The sequence below is a fragment of the Sorex araneus genome, chromosome 2 (genome assembly GCF_027595985.1).
Source record: "Sorex araneus isolate mSorAra2 chromosome 2, mSorAra2.pri, whole genome shotgun sequence".
In the NCBI taxonomy this organism is placed as follows: Eukaryota; Metazoa; Chordata; class Mammalia; order Eulipotyphla; family Soricidae; genus Sorex; species Sorex araneus.
This window is the reverse complement of record NC_073303.1, coordinates 9,922,276-9,943,585: the sequence shown is the minus strand read 5'-3', so window position 1 is coordinate 9,943,585 and position 21,310 is coordinate 9,922,276. Positions and strand designations below refer to the sequence as shown.

Sequence of the window (21,310 nt, the reverse complement as noted above, 5' to 3'; positions counted from 1 at the left end):
ACAAGTGTTTTACTAATGACATGGAAACTGTACAAGGGCATATTTGGAAAAAAAGTTTCTAATATAAACATGACAATACTGTCACCTTACCACCTTAAAATATATAGAGCTGCTCAGAAAAAATAATTTTTTACTACCTTTTGCCATTATAAAGAGTTTACGACTTTAAGACATGAACCTCAGAACTACCTCCTATGTTCAAAGACAATACTAAATAAAAATACATTAAGCAAGAGTATCCAAGCTAAAATCAAGCTAAAACTATGAAAAATGTTTGCTTTTTACCATAACTGGAAATGCAATTAGGGCCCCGACGACCTCTGCTTCTTCCACTATAAGACCTAGAACCTTGTACAGAAGGGATGGTACTTTCGTCAGTGGCATATCCTTTCTCTTTTTCAGGCCCTCTGGTGGAAGAAGGTCTGAAACCCATACCTATCTGTCATAGCTATTCATTAATCTGTAGGTGTTCCATTCGTAGTTGTTCTACTTCCTTTAAATAGCAATTGCCTATTATGTTTAGTACAGTGGTAAATTATTTTAAATACTTCTTAATATTCTTTCTGTTCTGCTATAGTTTGTGTGAGCAGTAACATCTAACTTCTGTCTCTCAGATTTCATCCAGAAAAAATTTGTATGGTAATGACGTGTTCTCTTTCTGAATTGCCAGTTACACCAGCAATCATGAGATGCATAAAACTAATTGCAATGAGGCACTAGATTTAAATATTTAAAATTTACTCTATTCTAGAAATCTTGTGATAGTAATACTGTATTCCACATTCAAATCATGCTCTGAAATTGTCACTCCCATCAGACTCAGATGACGTATATTTCCATCACTTTGAGAAAAATCCCATCTGCTTGATCTCTTCCTCTATTTTCAGTATTAAAGATTTCCAGGAAAAGTCATGGCCTCGAGCATAGCTAACACCATGAGGGAGGAAGTCACCTGCCCCATCTGCCTGGAGCTGATGGCTAAGCCAGTGTTCATAGGCTGTGGACACATCTACTGCCATTCTTGCATATTAGAAAATCTTGAGAAACAGCAACAGAAGTCACCTTCCCAGGGAAAATTCCTGTGTCCGGTATGTAGAGTAAAGTTTCAAAGGGAGAGCATCTGGCCCTTTAAGCAGCTAGAAAATATCATTAACAACATTAAGAAGTTGGAGCAGGAACTTCAGTGTGAAAAACACAGAGAGAAACTCTGGCTTTACTGTTATGATGATGTTCAGCTTATCTGCTGGCGCTGTGAGCGGTCACCACAGCACAATGGGCACACCACGGTCCCTGCTGAAGATGCCTCCAAATGTTACAAAGTGAGTACTGCCCAGAGTGCTTCACCAAGTACCTCTTCCTCTTCTTCATCCATTGACCTGAAATACTTTAATCTGAAGCCCAAGATGATATTATAGCTTTCACCACTTTAGTCTTCAGATAACCTTCCTAATGGCTGCCTATATAATATATGCATATATAGGTATATTAATGCATATACACAGTGTTGTCATAATCTCCATGGACACTGATATCTGTAAAATATTTGCCCACTGCAAAGCAACAGTGTTTTATGAAAAAAATCTCATAAATCCTTGATAGCTCTGAACAACTGATAGGTATACCTATATACTCAGACAGAGTCAAAATATGCACTAACTTTATAGAGCTAGAAGATTGATTACTACTTTTAAGATAGACAATTTCAACCTTAAAGTGTGCTCCTAATATGGGAGCAGGTATTTTAAAGAACTAAAGATGAAGCTTGCAAAACTTTATGTAAATAATTTAAAATTGCCTGCATAATGACTTTTTCATTAGATATTATAGCTTTTCCCTCTCCCTTTCTATTTTTGTCCAGAGTGTTTTCCTAGCTGTGTTCTGTGGTCCAGTGGTCACTTCATGTGATACAAGACCCACAAGACCCAGTGGCCTGACTGTTCAGTGGTAGGGCCCTGCAGTGCTGTGCGACACCAGGTCCGTATTGGCCATGTTCAGGAATCCCAGTATCACATCCATTGGTACTTGGAGAAAGTAGAGTTCTGGAGATCAAATTCAGATTCCTGATCACAGCATGTTCTCTTTCTCATTGACCTTCACATGTCCCTTTGATCTTCCCTTTGTGTTTGGATTTTGGGACCACACCCACAGCTGCTCAGGGTTTACTCCTGACTCTCTGCTCAGAGTCCATATCTGGATGTGCTTGGGGAATCATATGCAGGATCATACCAGGTCTGCTCTTGCAAGGCAAGCACCTTAACCCCTGAACCATCTCTCCATCTGTCCCTGGTCTCTTTTAAAAAACTTTAGTGATATTTGGCCAACTCTTACTTATATGTAGTAATACTAATAGTACTAATAAATATATCAAGATGTTAATAACCTTTAGTTTTTTGGAATTAAGACATTGTTATGTAAAATATTATTATACATCATCATATTCTTGTTCTTTGTATAATGTTCACTGGGAAAATTTTAGTATTGCATACCTTAGGCCATGGTTCAATAGTAGAACCTGTTTTTAAACTAGAAAAATGATATGAATAACCTTGCCATTTCCTCAGAATGTTCAGGAGATTAAAACTTTTGTAAAATTTTGTTTATTGAATCACCATGAGATACACAGCTACAAAGCGTTCATGACTGGGTTTCGGCCATACAATGTTCCAACACCCATCGCTTTCACTGATGTACATTACCCACCACCAATGTTGCCAGCTTCCCTCCCACTGCCTTCCCACCCCACCAGCCTGCCTCGATGGCAGACACTCCTCTGTCAGGAGATCAAATTTTTCACTTCACAGTCAGTATACTTGAAAGCATAAGGACTATAAAAGGTCCCAATATTATTTTATGATTGAAAGTCTGTTATCTCTCCTGAGATATATAATGAAAAAGTACCCAATTAATAACCCAGCATCAAACAATTTTTCCTTCAGGAAATCTACCAGAGAAACTTGGCATATTTTAGGAAACAAGAAGAAAGAAATAAGGAATGGAAAAGTAACATAATAGACCAAAAAGAAAAATTTCAGGTAAGAATTTGAGTTTATTGAGCTCAAATATATTCCGCTAGAGCTGAGACATATAGAAGAATTAGGCAAACCAATAGGATGCTGTCATCTTATTCATCTAGAGTAAATAGATAAACCTCAAATTATTTGTTTTAATACTCCTCTTTGGGTACAAATCTGAGAATTAAGCTCCCGTTTCTTTTACATTTCAGAAGTAATTGTTGAGGAGTCCTAATATCAGTTAGGAAAAGAAGAAGTGGTGTCCTTACTGAGATTCATCTTGACTGGTTTATAAGTTTTAAACATCTCAGAGTACCTTTCTGTTTGAAGTTTAGACCTGCCACTGTGAGAAATTTACCATGATGCTAGCTCTGGTAATTTGCATTCCCGAAAGTAATCTTAGTGAGGAAGACAATCTCTCCAGGTGGAACTCATTCAAAAAATTCATGAAGAGTAGCAGAAAATGGTGCAAGAACATCCTCAATGGCAGACTAAGGTCTAATTCTATAATTGACCAAACGGCACAGGAGAGTCAACTTTTCTGGTCACATTGATGTAATCCAAAAATTTTTGCTCAAATTTCACAGGTCATTGGATTTTGAGGCTTTCTTTCATTCTTTTTTTGTATTGAATCATAGTGAGATGCAGTTAAAGACTTGCAAACTTTCATGATTACATTTCGTCATAAAATGATCGAGCACCCATCCCTCCACCAATGCCCATTCTTCACCTCTAATGTTCCCAGTATCCCTCCTGCCATCCCCACCCCTTTCCACCCCCTGCCCCTGCCTCTGTGTCAAGCACATTCCCTCTTACTCTATCTCTGTCCTTTGGGGTGCTATGGCTTGCAATACAGGTACTAAGAGTTCATCATGTTGGGTCCATAGTCTATGTTCAGCACACAACTCCCATCCTGAGTGACCCCTTCCACCATCATTTACTTAATGGTTCCTTCTCTATCCCAGCTGCCTTTCCCCTAGAATTTGAATCCAGCTTCCTAGTCATGGTACAGTGCTCCTGGCAACTATCTCTACAGTCCTCAGGTGTAAGTCTCCAATTATGTTGCTTTATATCTCACCGATGAGTGCAGTTATTCTGTCTGTTCCTCTCTTTCTCACTCATTTCACTTAGCATGATATTCTTCATGTCCATCCATTCATATACAAATTTTATGGTTTCATTTTTTTCTAGCAGCTGCATTGTATTGCATTGTGTAGATGTACAAAGTTTCTTTAATCAGTCATTTGTTCTCCAGCACTTGGGGTTTTTTTTTCCAGATTCTGGCTATTGTCAATAGTGCTGCAATAAGTATATATTAGCAGATGTCATTTTTACTGTATTTTTTACATCTCTGAGATAAAGATTCCAAGAAGTTATACATATTTAAGTTATATATGTTCCCAGAAGTTATACTTCTGGGTCATATGGGAGCTCTATGTCCAGTTTGTGGAGGGATGTCCATATTGTTTTCCATAAAGGATGTACCAGTGGCATGTCAACCAATAATAAGGAGAATCCCTTCTTTCCTGCATCTGCACCAGCACGGGTTGTTCTTGTTCTTTTAGATGTGTGCCAGATTCTGTGGTGTAAAATGATATTTCATTGTTGTTATGATTTGCATCTCCCTGATGATTAGCGACGTAGAGCATTTTTTCATGCACCTTTTAGTCATTTGAGTTTCTTTTGTGAGGAAATTTCTATTCATTTTTTCCCTCCATTTTTTGATGGGGCTGGAAGAATTTTTTCTTGTAAAGTTGTACTGTGTCTTGAATATCCTGGATATTAAACTCCTATCTGATGGATATTGGATTAATCATTTCTCCCATTCTGTGGGCACATCTGTATTTTTGGTCACTGTTTTGAAGTCCAGAAGCTTCCCAGTTTAATGTAAACCCATTTGTTTATATTTGTTTCCACTTGCTTGATAACTGGTGTTTCATCCTTGAAGATGCCATTAGCTTCAATATTATGGAGGGTTCTGCTACATTTCCCTCCATGTACCTTATGAATTCAGGTCTGATACTTAATCAATTTGGGTTTGAATTTTTTCTTGGCATTAGACAGTGGCCTGAGTTCATTTTTTTGCATGTAGTCCAGCTTTCCCAGCACCACGTGTGGAAGAGGCTTTCCTTGCTCCACTTCACGTTTCTTGTTCCTTTGTCAAAAATTAAGTGATCATATACTCTTGAGGTTGCGTCAGAATATTCCACTCTGTTCCATTGGTCTGCAGATCTGTTTCAAATCCAATACCATGCTGTTTTAATTAGTACTGCTTTGTAGTACAGTTTGAAATTGGGAAAGGTAATGCCACCCATCCTCTTTTTCCAAAGGTTTACTTTAGATACTCGTGCGAGTTTCTTGCTGCATGTGAACTTCATGAGTGTTTTGTCTATTTTTTTGAAAAATGTCATGGGTATCCTTTTAGGAACTGCATTTAATATGCATAATGCTTTGGGCAGTATTGCAATTTTGACAATGATATTTCTCCAGATTCACTAGTAGGTTATATGTCTTTAGTTCCTAATGTCCTCTTCTGTTCCTGAAAGTAGTGTTTTGTAGTTTTCTTTGCATAGGCTTTGCATCTATTTCACTAAGCTGATGCCAAGGTACTTGATTTTCCTAGGTACTGTTTTTAATGGGATTTTAAAAAATATCTCTTTCATTGTTTGTAGATAGAAATGGCATGGACTTTTAGGTATTGATTTTGTAACCTGCCACTTTACTATACAAACCTATTGTTTCTAGGAGTTACTTGGTAGAGGCTTTAGGTTTCTCCAAGTAGAGTATCATATCACCTGCAAATAGTGATAGCTTGAACTCTTCCTTTCCTATCTGTATACCCTGGATATCTGTGTCTTGCCTAACTGCTATGGCAAGTACTTCCATTACTATATTTAATAGAAGTGGTGAGAGTGGGAAACCTTGTTTTGTTCACGATGTTAGAAGGAATACTTTAATTTTTCCCCAGTGAGAATTATGTTGGACTGGAGCGATAGCACAGTGGGTAGGGCATTTGCAATGCATGCGACATATCTGGGTTCAATTCCTCCGTCCTTCTCGGAGAGTTTGGCAATTTATCAAGAGTATACCGCCCACATGGCAGAGCCTGGCAAGCTACCCATGGCATATTTGATATGCAAATACAGTAACAACAAGTCTCACAATGGAGACATTTCTGGTGCCCCCTCGAGCAAATTGATGAACAACGGGACTATATGGCTATAGTGAATAATGTTTGCCATGGGCTTGTGGTATATAGATGACTTAGTCTATATTGAGAAAAGTTCTGTTGACTCCCATTTTCCTGAGAGTTTTTAATCAGAAATGGGTGCTGGATCTTGTCAAATGCCTTCACTGAATCTATTTATATGATCATATGGGTTTATCTTTCCTTTTATTGATATGATGAATTACGTTCATTGACTTAAGAATATTACACCATCCTTGCATGCATGGAATGAATTCCACTTGGCCATGGTATAGGATCTTTTAGATAAGTCGTTGGATTCTATTTGCTATTATTTTGTTGAGGATCTTTGCATCTGTATTCATCCGGGATATCGGCCTGTAATTCTCTTTTCTTGTGGTGTCTCTGTCTGCTATATATGAAAGTGATATTTGGTATTTGCCTCATTGAAACTGTTTGGAAGTGTTTCTGTTTCTTCAATTTACCGGAAGAGTTTGAACAGGATTGGGAGTAGTTTCTCTTTGAAGGTTTGGAAGAATTCGCTAGTGAATTCATCTGGGCAAGGGTTTTTGTTTTTTGGGAGACTGTTGATTCTTATTTCTATTTCCTTGATAGAGATAGTTATGTTCAGATATTCCAGGTCTTCTTGGGTCAGATTTAGGAGATTATAAGAGTCAAGGAATTTATCCATTTCTTCAAGGTTGTCTTGTTTTGTGGCATGAGCTGCTCAAAGGAATCTCTGATTATCCTTTGATTTTTTACGGTTTCTATTGTGATGTCATTTTTTTTCTGATTCTGTTTATTAGGGTTCTTGCTCTCTTTTTCCTTGTGAATCTTGCTAGTGCTTTATTGATCTTGTTTATTTTCTAAAAGAACAATCTCTTGGCTTTGTTGATCTTTCGGATTTCTTGGGGGGGTTCCAGGTTATTAATTTCTGTCCTAAGTTTTATTATTTCCTACTTGCTGCCTGGTTGTGTTCCTTTTGTTGGTCATTCTTCAATGACTTTGTTTTTTAATAAAGTAGGTATTTTGCGGCCTCCCGCTTCTAGGAGCTGGCCTTTAAGTCTCTGGATGCGGGCCATTGACAGGATTACATGGCGCCAGGGGCAGTCCTTGAGTGTGACCGCCTAGCTACTGGGAGATGAGAAATCTGGGCGGAGGAGGCCCAGTCCCGATCTGAGTAGCCTTGGAGGTCTTAGCCCCGGGTCCCACACCTGGGTTCCACTGCCGGTTCCTTCATGTGTGAGGCTTGTCTGAACGTGTGGAGAGGGGCCTTGAGCATGGTTGTGGCTAGGCTCTGGAGGTCTTCAGCCAAGTGGAGGTGGGGTGGGGCGGGAAGCTGGAGCCCATCCCCTCTGAGGTGGCCCTGGTGAAGACAGCAAGGCGAGTGGGCAAGGGACTCTGCTGAAAAGAATATAGTGGTTTAAATAGATTAGTCCAAGGTCAGTAGATGAATCTCAGTTTCTAAAGGACAGAAATGAAGTTAATAATCTTACCAACTATTCAGGATTTTTTAGGAGATCGAGCTGTTTTTTATTTCAGCTTGAATATTATCAAGGTAGAGGGAATCCACATGTGTTAAATAATTGCCAATTTTTTTACTGGACCTTGATTCTCAATAATAATTATTATTATCAAATTTATAAACTAATCAAAACTTGTGTGAGAAAGAGACTCCCTGCATCGCTCTCTTCTGGGAGCTGGCTTTTAAGACTCTGGATGCTGGCCATTGACAGGATTACCTGGCACTGGGGGCAGTCCCTGGGTATGACCGCCTAGGGTGTCTTATAGCCTACTTCTCCCTCTGGGAGTATCTGGCAAACTACTGGGAGTTTCCTGCCCACATGAGAGAGCCTGGCAAGGTTCCCATGGTGTATTAATATGCCAAAATCAGTAACAAGCTGGGTCTCTTTCCTCTGACCCTGAAAGAGCCTCTAGTACAGCATGGTTGGAAGGATAAATAGAGAGAGGCTTCTAAAATCTCTGGGCTTGAATGAATGGCGATGTTACTGAGACCGCTCGAGAAATTCGCCAATTAACAGGATGATGATGATGATGGTGACGATGATGATGATGATGATGATGAATGTAGTAGTCCTGCTATTTGTTCAGCCATTGATTAAGCTGATTGAATTGGGCATGAACTCCACATTACATTTTTTTTAGTTGTATCACCGTGAGATAGAGTTACAAAGCTATCACGTTTGAGAATCAGCCATATAATAATGAAACACCCATCCCTCCACCAGTGCACATTTTTCACCACACACATCCCAGTCCTCACCCTTCCTCTATGGCAGACAATTTCCCAAATATTCTCTCTCTCATTTTGGACATTATGTTTTGCTCAAAATTTCCCACCACCATTCAGGCCTACCTGTGTGGGAAGACACTAGATTTATTTTCGATTGCTCATTTTGAATATCATGAGAGTTTGCATGGCTGCAATTGTAAATGTAAATTTCTAGATTGTAAATGGTTGGGTTCCAGAGACATCTCTGTATGACACTAATCCATTTGGGGATTCAATTGAGAGTCTGTGGGCCAGGACTGTTGGTGTGCTAAGATGGCACCTGGAGGCAAACTATGGGCATGACAGTCATTCTGCTGGGCAGGCAGAGACCCAGGGAGGTACAGCCCAGTTCCTCTGCTTCCATGTGATTTGAGGATTTAGTGCTGGAATCCGCATACCAGGAGTGGGGTTGGGGCTTGCTTGTGGAAGCTCTTGGTCACAGGGATTCCATCCAGAGTAGGTGGGGAGAGTACACCTACTCACTCTGGATTGCCCTAGTGAAATTGGCTTGGTTTGCGACCCGGAGAGATCTCTGGCACTGTGATGTCTTCCAGGACACACTGCTGTGTCTCCAGACGAGAGCTGTTGGTGCACTATGATTGTGCCCAAAGGAAAATTGTGGGTGTGACAGCCAGTCAGCTGGGCAGGCAGGTACCTGAGGAGAGACAGCCTTGATCCTCTGCCACCATGGGACTGAGAGACTTAGTTCTGGAACCTGCATACCTGGGCCTTGCTTATGGAAGCTCTTGGTCACCAGAATTCCATCTGGAGTAGGCAGGGAGACTGCACCTGTGCCAATAGGGTTGCCCTGGTGAAATTGGTGCAGTGTGGGGCCAGAGAGATCTTTGGCACTGTGGTGTCTTCTGGGACTCACTGCTGTGTCTCTGGACCAGGGTTGTTAGTGTGTTAAGATGACACCCAGAGGCAAATTGTGGGCTTGACAGCAAGTCTGCTGGGTGATCAGGGACCCTGGGAGGGACAGCCTGGGTGCTCTGCCACCATGTGGCCTGAAGATTTAGTACGGGAACCCACACACTTAGGCCTTGCTCGTGGAAGCTCTTGATCACTGGGATTCCATCTGGAGTGGGTGGGTAGAGCACACCTGCTCCAGCTAAGGTGCCACGTTAAAATTGGCTCAGTGTGGTGCCTGGAGAGATCGTTGATATTGTGGTGTCTTCTGGGACTCACTGCGTGTCTCTGGATCAGGGCTATTGGTGCGCTAAGATCCACATTACAAAATTTTCAGCAGATTATATCTTGGTGAGGTCTATCCGCAGAAGGTGAAGCCAGGCTGGAGGTGTGGCAGCAGTGTTGGATTGTGAAAGCAGCAACTGTGGGGGCCTCTGCTTGGGGGGACCTCTAGGCCAACGCCCTCCTCTGATTTACCCCAGTATGTTCTGCCATGGTTCGGGCAAAGATTAACTGTGGCTTTTGATCTCTTTTGAGATTTATCTATGGATCTCTGAAATAAGGCAAATAAATGAGCTTGTATAGCTATGTTGGAGGTTGTTTTGTGTGAAACTCGCACATACCTAACTTTTGGCTGTTTAGATTCTTGGTCAACTTGGTCCCAAGTTGCTGGGGTCTGACCAATGGCACAGTGGCAATTTTGGGGAAGCCTGAAGGCACCATCAGGCTGCTAATGCACACACACCACAGGTACAGGTTGACCTGCTGGCGGCACCATACCCCCCAATTCTACAAGATTTTAAGTTGTGAGGTTAAGCTATTTATGTGGACTTGCTCTTCCTTTCTGAGGATTGCTTGTAGAGATATAAACTTTCTTCTTAAAACTGTTTTTGCCATGTCCCGTAAGTTCTGGTAACTAGTGTCTTCATTCTCATTCCTTTACAGGAAACTTTTGATTTTCTCTTTGTTTTCCTTTCTAAGCCACTCATTTTTCATTAATGAGTTATTTAAGTTCTAGGTGTTCGATTTAAATTTCTGTTTCTGCGGGTGATTTATTTCTGTTTTCCGTGTATCATTGTCTGAGAAGACTGTTGATATAATTTCTATTCTTTTAATTTTATGGAGGTATGTTTTGTGGCCCAGCATGTGATCTATCTTGTAGATGATCCATGTGCTCTTAAGAATGTTTTTTGAAGTATGAAATGTCATATATATACATATATAGGTACTAAGCCCGTGTCTTCCATTTATTTCCTCAAATAAAGTATGTCCTTGCTCAGCTTGAGTCTGGTTGATCTATCAAGAAATGATAAAGTGGTGTTGAAATCTCCACTATTATTGTGTTACTATCAATATCTTTCTTCCACTCTGTGAGGATTTGTTGTAAGTGTTTTGCTGGTTCCTCATTAGGTGCATATACATTTAGGAGTGTGTGTCATTCCTGATGTACAGATCCTTTGGTCACTAAGAAATGGCCTTGGGTGTCATCCTCATATTATGTTATTCTGTACTTCACAAATGAGTGCAGTCCTTCTATGTCTGGCCCTCTCTTTCTGACTTATTTCACTTACCATGATACTCTCCATGTCTTCATTTATAAGCAAATTTTATGACTTTATCTCTCCTAACAGCTGCATAGTATTTCATTGTGTAGATGTATCAAGCATGAGGCTGACACCCAAGGACAGTAGATACAAGGGCCAGGAATACTTTCCCATAGCTTGAAGCCTGCTTCATGAGTGGAGGGGAAAAGGCAGATGGAATAAAGAAGGGATCATGAAGAAAATGATGGCTGGAGAAATCAGTCGGGATGGGAGATGTGTGCTCAAAGAATATAATGGACCAAGCGTGATGACCTCTCTGTGTCTGTGTTGCAAGCCCTAATGCCAAAAAATATAGAGAGAGTATGGGGAATATTGTCTACCATGGAGGCAGGGGGAGGGTGGGAAAGTGGGGTATACCAGAGATACTGGTTGTGGGGAATGTGCACTGGTGGAGCAATGGGTGTTTGATCATTGTGTAATTGTAACCCAAACATAAAAGCTTGTAACTATATCAGGATGATTGTCACTGTCACTGTCATCCCATTGCTCATCAATTTGCTCGAGTGCGCACCAGTAACGTTTCCATTTTGAGACTTGTTGTTACTGTTTTTGGCATATTGAATAGGCCATGGGTAACTTGCCAAGCTCTGCCATCCAGGAAAGATACACTCAGTAGCTTGCCAGGCTCTCCTAGAGGAGAGGAGGCAACAAACCTGGGTTGGCCGCATGCAAAGCAAATGCCCTACCCATTGTGCTATCAATCCAGCCCCATGGTTATTGAATAAAATTTTTAAAAAAAGAGATAGACTTTAAAAAGTAAAAAGAAAAAAGGGAAATGGCCTTAACTGTCTCTTGTAACCTGTGTAATCAGTGTAGGGGCAGTGGCGCCCTATATACTATCAGTAGCCTTCTTCATTCTGAAGTCTATGTGATCTGATATTAGTATGACCACTCCAGCTTCTTTGAGGGAGTTGTTTGATTGTACAATAGTTTTCCATCCTTTCACTGGTGTCTGTGTCTACCCTGATGTTTCAGATGTGTTTCTTGCAGTCTGCAGAATGTTGGGTTCAATTTTCCAATCCATCCTGTTATTATGTCTTTTAATTGGTGCATTTAGCCCATTGACATTGAGACATATTATTGTTATGGGGTGTTGTCCCATCTCTCTGCCAAAGTTTGGTGCATTTTGGGGGCCTGCCTTGTCTTAAAGTAGCCCATTTAGTTGCTCTTGTAACCAAAGTTTTGAGGTTGTGAGTCCCTGAGTTGTTGTTTGTCTGTGAACCTATATGTTATTCCTTCTGATATGAAAGAGAGTATAGCTCAGTAATGTGTTCGAGGTGAGGCTTTTATTTCATTGACTTTTGTAACTATATCTCACCACTATCATCAGGCCCTTAGTGTTTCATCACATGCATCTGCTGTGAATCTTGAAAATGCTCCTTTATAAGAAATTTCTTTATTTGATCTTGCTGGTTTCAGAATTTTATCTCTCTGTTTGGTTTTCATCATTTTGATAAGGGTGTGTTTTGGAGTGTTTTTATTTGGATTTCTTTTGGCTGCTATGCTTCAAGCCTCCTGACTCTATGTGCATGTGGTCTTCAGCTCTGGAAATGTCTCAGCATTTATGTGTTTGATAGTTTCTTCATCAGGGTTTTCTTCCCATCCCTCTAGGACTCCAATGATTCCTTTGTTATTCCTCTTGGCTTCATCCCGATTTTCTCTGGATATCTGTTGGTTAATTTTAAGGCTCCCTTCCATTCTCTGCTGTTGTCTGGAGAATCTTTTTTTTTTTAATTTTATTTAATTTTTTTTGCTTTTTTGGTCACACCCAGCAATGCTCAGGGGTTACTCCTGGCTCATGCACTCAGGAATTACTCCTGGCGGTGCTCAGGGGACCATATGGGATGCTGGGAATCGAACCCAGGTCAGCTGCGTGCAAGACAAATGCCCTACCTGCTATGCTATCGCTCTAGCCCCTGTCTGGAGAATCTTTTCATGTCATCTTGGAGCTCACTGATTCTGTCCTCAGCAGCTCTTTATCTGTTGCTGAGGCCTTCTACTGAGTATTTTATTTCATCTACCAATTTATTTTAGGTCTGCCATCTCTGCTTGTGATTTCATTTGCATTTTCCTCACTTCTACTCTCATATTATTTTGATATTAACAGCAGTGCATTCCATTGCTTCTTTGAGATCTTGATACATCCTTAAAAGCTTTATTTTTAATTCCTTATCTAAAAGTTTATATGGTTAATTATCACTGTTTGAATTATCTGGATTAGCAACTTCAATCATTAAGCCTCGTGAGTCTTTGCATTGTTTTACCATTGTGACCTTTTCGTTTTAGAATTTTGTCCCATATTGTTGTGTGTTTTTAAGCCTAAAAGGAGGCTATCTTTGTGTGTTATCATGGCATATTGATAGGTTAAGTATGTGATGCCTGGGTCAACTAGTGCCTAATATGTGGGGTTTTGACACAGCAACTTCTTTGTCTACACAGTTTTGTGGATAGAGATTTTTAAGTCATGCCATGAAAGGTAGATGTAGGGAGGCAACGCTATGGATCAACAAACGTGTTTTAGAAGTGGGTTCCGTGCACTGGGGGGTGGCGGCTGGCCTGGGAGTGCAGTTCCCGGTGAGAGGCTGGGGACTGGGCTCGGGCATTTTGAGGCTTTTTTCCCAAAACCTCTGCCCTGAAATCTTTGTCTGAATTAATTATTTTGGACTCACAGAGGGTATTCTTTGTTCCTTCAGTATAACAGTCATGGGTAGTGGAGAGAAAAATGTCCAAGTCACATGTAGAGAAACCAAAATCCCTGACAATTAACCTTCTTATTCCCAATAATATTTCTATTTAATTCTAATTCACTGGAACTACTATATTTTGATTGTTTATTTTTTTAAAGATAAAATTCCCCCATTTTTGGAATATGTTTTCTTTATTCTAGGATGATTTTCAGCAGGAAGAAGAGCGCATCAAGCTTAGTTTTAAGCTTTACCACATGATTCTACACATGCAGGAGAAATCTTACCTATGGAGACTAGAGAATAAAAAAGAGCAAGTTCTGAAGAGACTGCAGGACAGTGAAGCCCAGTTGGAGAAGCAAAGCCAAGAACTCAACAAACTCATGCTTGAACTGGAGAGGAAATGTCAGGGCTCAGTCCAGGAGATACTGAAGGTAAAATTGTGCATGTAGAGGAGTGGATAAAGGCGTCAGTTCCTGGGGTTTTAGAGAGACTGCTTAGGAATTCAGAGAAAGGGCTTGAATTCTTATTTCTCAAAAATTTGCACAAGTAAGGAGAATGCAAATGAGTACTTCTTTAAGATATACATGCCTATATATGGATATCCGGGGATAGTCTGTAGAGTGTCTCTGTGTAAATAAGGGGATACAAATGAGGCTCCATAGATATGGAAATTCTGGGAACCATGGGAGAACTTTGGTAGGCACCTGTTAGCCTCAGTCTCAATTGCAGAGATTCAGGGTGTCAAATGACCTCCTCAGAGATATTCATGTTGACTGTTGGGGGCTAAAATGGCTCATCAAAATCAATGATAGACTTACTTCAAGATTTGCTCCTGTATCTTGCTCAAACAGAGCAAGATAGGTTTGAGTTTATCTATAGTAAGGATATTGTATACTGTGATAAATGCCTGGATATTTTATTCTATTTTCAATAAGGATTGAGGTGGCACAGCAAGACCTTCCACCTCAGTGCATACTTGCTGCCACCCGCTTACTGAGTGAGTTTCCAGGGCTCTATGGGAATTCTCTTGTAGGGACCTTTATGGGAAACAATATCCACTGTGACCTCTTCAGAAGAAATGAGATCACTGAATGCAAAAAGTGCTTAGTGAGCAAGTTTGAGACAATTCTGATCTTCCCTCAAACAGATCGCATCTGGTTGTTGAAATGATAACTCTGCATGTTCCAAAAATAATGAAACATACTCTGAGGTTGATCAGGTCCTGTCGGGGTATTATAATGGGTCAGTGTTTCTCTCAAAAGCTGTGCATGTACTGGAGAAGGTAAGAAAGGGTTGAGTTGAATATCAATGGTCTATCACAGTGCCTATAACTGATAGTCTGTGGAAAGTTATGCAGATGGGTATGGGACCACAGGTGTAATATGTAGAAGAATTCTTTCTAGGGAATAGGATGGGAATCATTCCCTAGAAATTCACTAATAATGGAGTTAAAACCATTCCATTTACTCTTTGGCATAGCTATAAACGTCCATCCATCAAAGTTTTATGTAATGCTAGTTTTCTATACCAACAATTTATTTTCTTACTTTGTAGGATGCGAAAGACACTTTGGACAGGTGAGTGCTCCTTGGATTCAGGAGGGAGGGATAGTAGCTATATGGAGCATAATGGAATGCTTCTCTGATGAAATTTCTGGACTCTTCTTATCAGGATTTCTTCTATGCAGTTAAATGCACCAGAGGACGTCTCTTTGGAAATTCACACTATGCTTGATGATGATAGAATTGTTCGTGAATTGATAAAATTGTTTGAGACTGATTATGGTATGTGACTTGAATATTTCCCTAAATAATACAGATGGGCAACACATTTTACTACTCTTTCCTGTACAGGTTCTATGTAGAGTATTGGTTTTCTTGACAACCCTTCAAACTCTTTCTCTCCAGGTCACTAGTGATGTCTCCCAGGGAAATAACCTCTATATCTGTCCAAATTAAAAACATAAGCATAGGGGGCTGGAGTGATAGCACAGTGGGTAGGCCATTTGCCTTGCACGCGGCAGACCCAGTTTCAAATCCCAGCATCCCATATGGTCCCCGAGCACTGCCAGGAGTAATTCCTGAGTGCATGAGCCAGGAGTAACCCCTGTGCATCACCGGGTGTGACCCAAAGACCAAAAGTAAATAAATAAATAAATAAATAAAAACATAAACCCTTTCCAGTGGACTATGATAAATTTAAAACAAGTCATCAACTACACAAAGTATAGAGAAGAGGATTGGACACATAATGATTATACTTATGTCATTCAATTCCCAGTGTAAGTCCAGAAAGTTTGGTGAAAACTGACTGTTCTGCCAGTGGTTTTAGGAAAAGACTAGGCAGCATAATAAGCATTTCAACCATATGAATACCACGTGCTACTTAGTAAAAATTTTTCTGTGTGTTTCTTTATTCTTTTCATAATTACTTTAATTCCAAATAACCTATAATTACATTGAAAAAACTCTGAAACCCATATTTTTTATGATGTGTAAGGCTATGAAATAGAGAACAGTTATGAAAAATTCTCCATTAATTTCATGAAAATCCAGTCGTTAAAAATAATGCAGCTTCAGGTCTGAGCCCAGCATGGCAGATCGAGTGTTTGTCTTGTATACAGCCAACCCGGGTTTGATTTCTGCAAACTATATGGTTCCTTGAGTTCAGGCAGGAGTGATCCTAAGTGCAGAGTTAGGAGCGAGTATTGAGCGTAGTCAGGTGAGGTACCAACACCGCCCCCTTTCCAATAAGAACAGTCAAGTCACACGATTTTGGTAATCTTACTACAGCTCAGAGGAATCCTCGCCTAGACTGTACAAAATACTGTACTAATTTGATAACTAGGCTGTTTTAAAATGGGAGCCAGCACAATCCCCTTCCAAGCGCAATGTGATGCTTGGCAGAATTTACGTTTTTATCCCTGTAGGATCTCAGATCTCTTTGTTGGTTGCAGGCTGCATGCCTCCATGTGTTTCTTGAAGAAAACTCAAATGCTTACACATGAGTCTCCCAACAAGGTCACTGTCTCTTCAAAGTGACGTCAAGACGAACAATGGGATGACAGTGATAAATTGATACAGTTATGTACATATGTGACACACTTTCTTTATCCAGTTTTTTTGTTCTTGGAAACTTGAGTAGTTTCCAGATGTTCTCTATTGCTACTAGTGCTGAAATGACCATGGAAGTACAAATGTATTTTTCGGATAGAGTTTTTGGGCCTTTGGGGGTAGATGCCCAGAAGTGTAATGACTGTGTCATATAGAAGTTTGATTCTTATTTTTTTATATTTGTCCATTTCCCAGCTGGAGTGATAGCACAGCGGTAGGGCGGTCAGCTTTCATGAGGGTGACCCGTGTTCAATACCTCTGCCCCTCTCAGAGAGCCCAGCAAACTACCTAGAGTATCGCGCCTGCACAGTAGCGCCTGGCAAACTACCCGTGGTGTATTCGATATGCCAAAAACAGTAATAATAAGTCTCACAATGAGAGACGTTACTGGTGCTCGCTCGAACAAATCGATTAGCAATGGGATGACAGTTGCAGTGACAGTGTCCATTTCCAGAAGGTTGAACTAAAAAACCTTCCCAGACATAATGGAAGAATATTCCTTTTCCCCACATCCATTCCAATACTGGTTGTTTTGCTTTTTTAACTCTTTGTCAGGTTCACTGATGTGAGATGAAATCTCATTGCTCGTAATTATATCATAATTACATCATATAATTATGATATGAATTTCCCTGATAGTAAATGATGGAGAACATTTTCATGTCTTTGTCATCTGCATGACTTCTGTGAGGAAAAGTCTGTTGTCTTTTATCGATTGAACACCACCCCCCTCTTTTTATTTTGGTTTTTCTTTAATCTCCTCATTTTGCTTGGGTTTTCTCACAAGGTTTATTTTTTTACCATTCAAAGTATTCAAATGTGGTCAGTCATCTCCTGTTAAGAACACATTGAGGATAGTTTAATAAATGTGCTAAACAATAATAAATTTAGAACAATAAATAAGGCATACTGAAGCAATCAGAGCTGAGATAGTCAGAAAGTTCTCACCGTGCAGAGCCTCAATACAGGTGAATGGATCTGAAGAACAGGAGAGAGTGTGACCTGAGAGAGAGAAGTGCAGACTCTCCGAGCACTGGGAAGAAGCTTCCATTGTAGTGACTGCCACTCCACCTCTTAGTTTCACAAGTTCTCCCCAGGACTCTCATTGGCTAAGAAAAATGAAGTGAGGTAGAAGGAACAAAGCTGGTTTGTAATGGTCCTGAGGTTAGAAAAATGAGTCATTAAAAGGTGGGGAGTGATCTGGAGAAAAAAAAATACAGCTAAGAAGTATGTCTGCATTCTTTATTATTCTGCTTGGTGTTTAACCTTTAACCAAGGACACTTTAGGCAACTAAGTGACTAGCTTTCTATTAGAACAACTTCTTATTATGTTTTAACTTTTACATTGTGCTATTGGCTAGTAGCATTTTGACTATTCTATTTTTTTCTTTATTTAAGTCTACTGACATCAATTTTTTGGTTTAGTTGTCCTTGGGACATCACCTTGAACCTATCCTATGGTGTATGGGAAATCCAAGAGAATGAATCCTTAAAGTCTATCTGTATCTATGTGCTCTAAGGCCCCAATAGCATTCTTTGTCTTCAATAGCCAAGTATGGAATTAAATGAATTTTTCCATTCTGATATTGTGTTTGTCATTTGGGAAAATAGGGAGGACTATGGAGAAGAGAATAAGTAAATATGTCAAATACATTCATCTTATCTTTGGCATTTATTAGTGTGAGAAAGATGGAAATCATGTTAAATAAGCACAGGTAGGAATCAGAGCTTTTTTGGTCTATTGTTGCTACCACCAGATATTTTACAATCCTACAGAAATACAGTCCTGCCCAGTTCTAAGCACATACTCACTTTTCAATCCTACACACCAGTATTTGTGTCAGATCTGATTTTATATCATTTCTTACCAATAATTTTCATTAAATTTTCATCAAGGCTGTCAGACATAAATTTTTTCTCAATCATTGACTGATAAAATTTGAATATTACTGAGTATTAAGCATGAAGTAACCATATTAATTTGCTATCTGTTGTTTTTTAATTTGTTAATTTTTTTGCAGCTAATGTTACTCTAGATCCAGATACAGCTCACAGTGACCTACTTGTGGAGATGAATAAAATCATGGTGACTGGTGGAAGGCCCCAAGTGAAGCCTGACACTCCTGCTAGGTTTAAAGACTTACCCTGTGTCCTGGGATGTGAGACCTTCACCTCAGGCAAAAATTTCCTTGGGAAGTTTGAAATAACTGGATCTCTGTGGGATGTCGGGGTTTGTCTGGAAAATGTGCCAAGAGACAATGACAAGACACGGGTTCCTGAGACTGGATTCTGGGCCATCAGACACTGCGAAGATGATAACTATGTAGCTCTTACGTCACCCCTAACACCTCTCAATATGCAGCAGCCCCTTTATTGTATAGGAGTTTTCCTGGACTATGAGGCTGGACGTGTCTCCTTTTACGACTTGGGAACTTCCTCCCACATCTTCACCTTCCCAAAGGCCTCTTTCCCTGAGCCTGTCAGGCCTTATTTCTGTATCAGTGGAGGTTCTTGTATTTTCATTCACTAACTAATCCATATTTGTATAAAATTAAAAGAGAAAGATTTTGAGATTTTTAGGAAAAAGTACGGTGCTCTTATTCTTGTATCCAGTTCAAAGGAATATGATTTAAATTCTGTGATGAAAGAAATTTTGATTATTGCCTTCATTATTTCCCATAACCTAGAATGTTGCTAAGCTCTAGTAGATACGTAATGAAGAGGAGGGCAAGTTAAGAGTCAAGAACTGAAGGGCAGGTTAAGGGTTAACCACTGAAGTTGCCCTTTGTAACTACTTGACTGCTTTGAAAGATGTTTTCAGGACCTACTGCTGGGCAGGACTCTGTCACCAAATGGGCCAACAAACTGCCCCAAGGAACTGTAAACAAACATCTGCTCAGAACAGTCAACAAATGTTGAAATTAGCATATTAAGTGAAATAGGTGTGGTTTTCCCTTTTGTATGGTTTTCCTATTGATCCAATACCTGTGATTTTCTTTGATATGTATGATTCTCCTTTGATTCAATACATGTAATTTTCCCCCAATATGTGTGATCCCCTTTGATATATAGATATGTGAGATTTTCATTTGTCAACAAATGTTTAGATATGCAAATTAAGTGACCTATGTGATTCCCTTTGATATGTGAGATTTTCATTTCTCCCCCAAAAGGGTATAAATACAGCCTGCTTTTTGGAGGTTCAGGCCTTCAGTTATGCCACCCTATTGAGGCACAATTGAAGGTCCCAATATAGCTATATTGGCTTAAATAAACCCCATGCATTTGCAGAAAGAGTTGTCTTGGTTTTGTTCTTTTATCTCTCCGAGCCTCCCCCGGGCAGAGATCTGCTGTCCCTAACAGTAATAGTTTTGCATCAAATGTATGAATATATAAAGACTCTAAGCAAGTACCACGAATGAGGAACCTGCTTTAGAGGGAAATGAATTAATATCAAAGACCATACACTGTCCATTTAACTCCATATATTGGATTCAGTTTTATGAAATCAATACTTGGCCTAGGTAAATTCACAACAGTGATTTCTTAGAAATTCAAAGCTTTTTGATCATGAAAATGTGGAAATAATCCCCATTCAATCTCCCTTACAGTTACAGTGTCTTGTGAAAATGTTTGGAGAATACAGTCAGAACTAAAGCAGGTCCTCCCCGATTCCAGGACAGGTTTATGTGACTCACAAGAGTAAATACAAGCTCAGTTTGGAGAAATAAAAATATAGTTTTAATAAAGAATAGCATTCACTTAAGAAAGAAAGTGCATTATCTACTTTCCTCAGACATCTCCCATCCTGACTGATTCCTCCAACTATCATTTTCTTAGTGATCCCTTCTCTATTCGGGGAGGGTGGGAAAGTGGGAGTATACCAGGGATATTGGTGGTGGGGAAGGTGCACTGGTGGAGGGATGGGTGTTTGATCATTGTCTGATTATAGCACAAACATGAAACCTTGTAACTATCTCACTGTGACTAAATGAAAGAAAGAAAGAAAGAAAGAAAGAAAGAAAGAAAGAAAGAAAGAAAGAAAGAAAGAAAGGAAGGAAGAAAGAAAGAAAGAAAGAAAGAAAGAAAGAAAGAAAGAAAGAAAGAAAAAAAGAAAGAAAGAAAGAAAGAAAGAAAGAAAGAAAGAAAGGAAGGAAGGAAGGAAGGAAGGAAGGAAGGAAGGAAGGAAGGAAGGAAGGAAGGAAGGAAGGAAGAAAGAAAGAAAGAAAGAAAGAAAGAAAGAAAGAAAGAAAGAAAGAAAGAAAGAAAGAAAGAAAGAAAGAAAGAAAGAAAGAAAGAAAGAAAGAAAGAAAGAAAGAAAGAAAGTGTATAGATTGCTCTCACTTCTGGGATTAAAAAAAATAAACTTAGCATAAGACTAAAACCCAAGACAGGAGAAATGAGGGCCAGGTGGACTGTTCCATCTTTGGAAGCTTGTCAGAAGTGTTTGTTGAAGCAGGGTGTGTGAGGGGATGTGAGGACAGAGAAGAGATCACTGTGACAACT

At 39.8% G+C, this 21,310-nt stretch overlaps 1 protein-coding gene across 1 annotated transcript; it reads left to right on the top strand.

Moving 5' to 3' along the window:
* The first annotated feature begins 935 nt into the window (after nt 1-935).
* Nucleotides 936-19,334, top strand: LOC101556855 (E3 ubiquitin-protein ligase TRIM38-like). Its single transcript, XM_055124296.1, has 5 exons — nt 936-1,319; nt 13,892-14,122; nt 15,246-15,268; nt 15,363-15,475; nt 18,826-19,334. Exons 1-5 carry the CDS (start codon nt 936-938, stop codon nt 19,332-19,334), a joined length of 1,260 nt encoding a protein of 419 aa, XP_054980271.1.
* Nucleotides 19,335-21,310: the final 1,976 nt, after the last annotated feature.

Bases quoted from the DNA above. Each gene is read 5' to 3' on its own strand.
- LOC101556855 (XM_055124296.1), top strand. From the start codon at position 936: ATGAGGGAGGAAGTCACCTGCCCCATCTGCCTGGAGCTGATGGCTAAG. The intron at 14,123-15,245 runs GTAAAATTGTGC...CTTACTTTGTAG, and splicing joins CAGTCCAGGAGATACTGAAG to GATGCGAAAGACACTTTGGA. The intron at 15,476-18,825 runs GTATGTGACTTG...ATTTTTTTGCAG, and splicing joins ATTGTTTGAGACTGATTATG to CTAATGTTACTCTAGATCCA.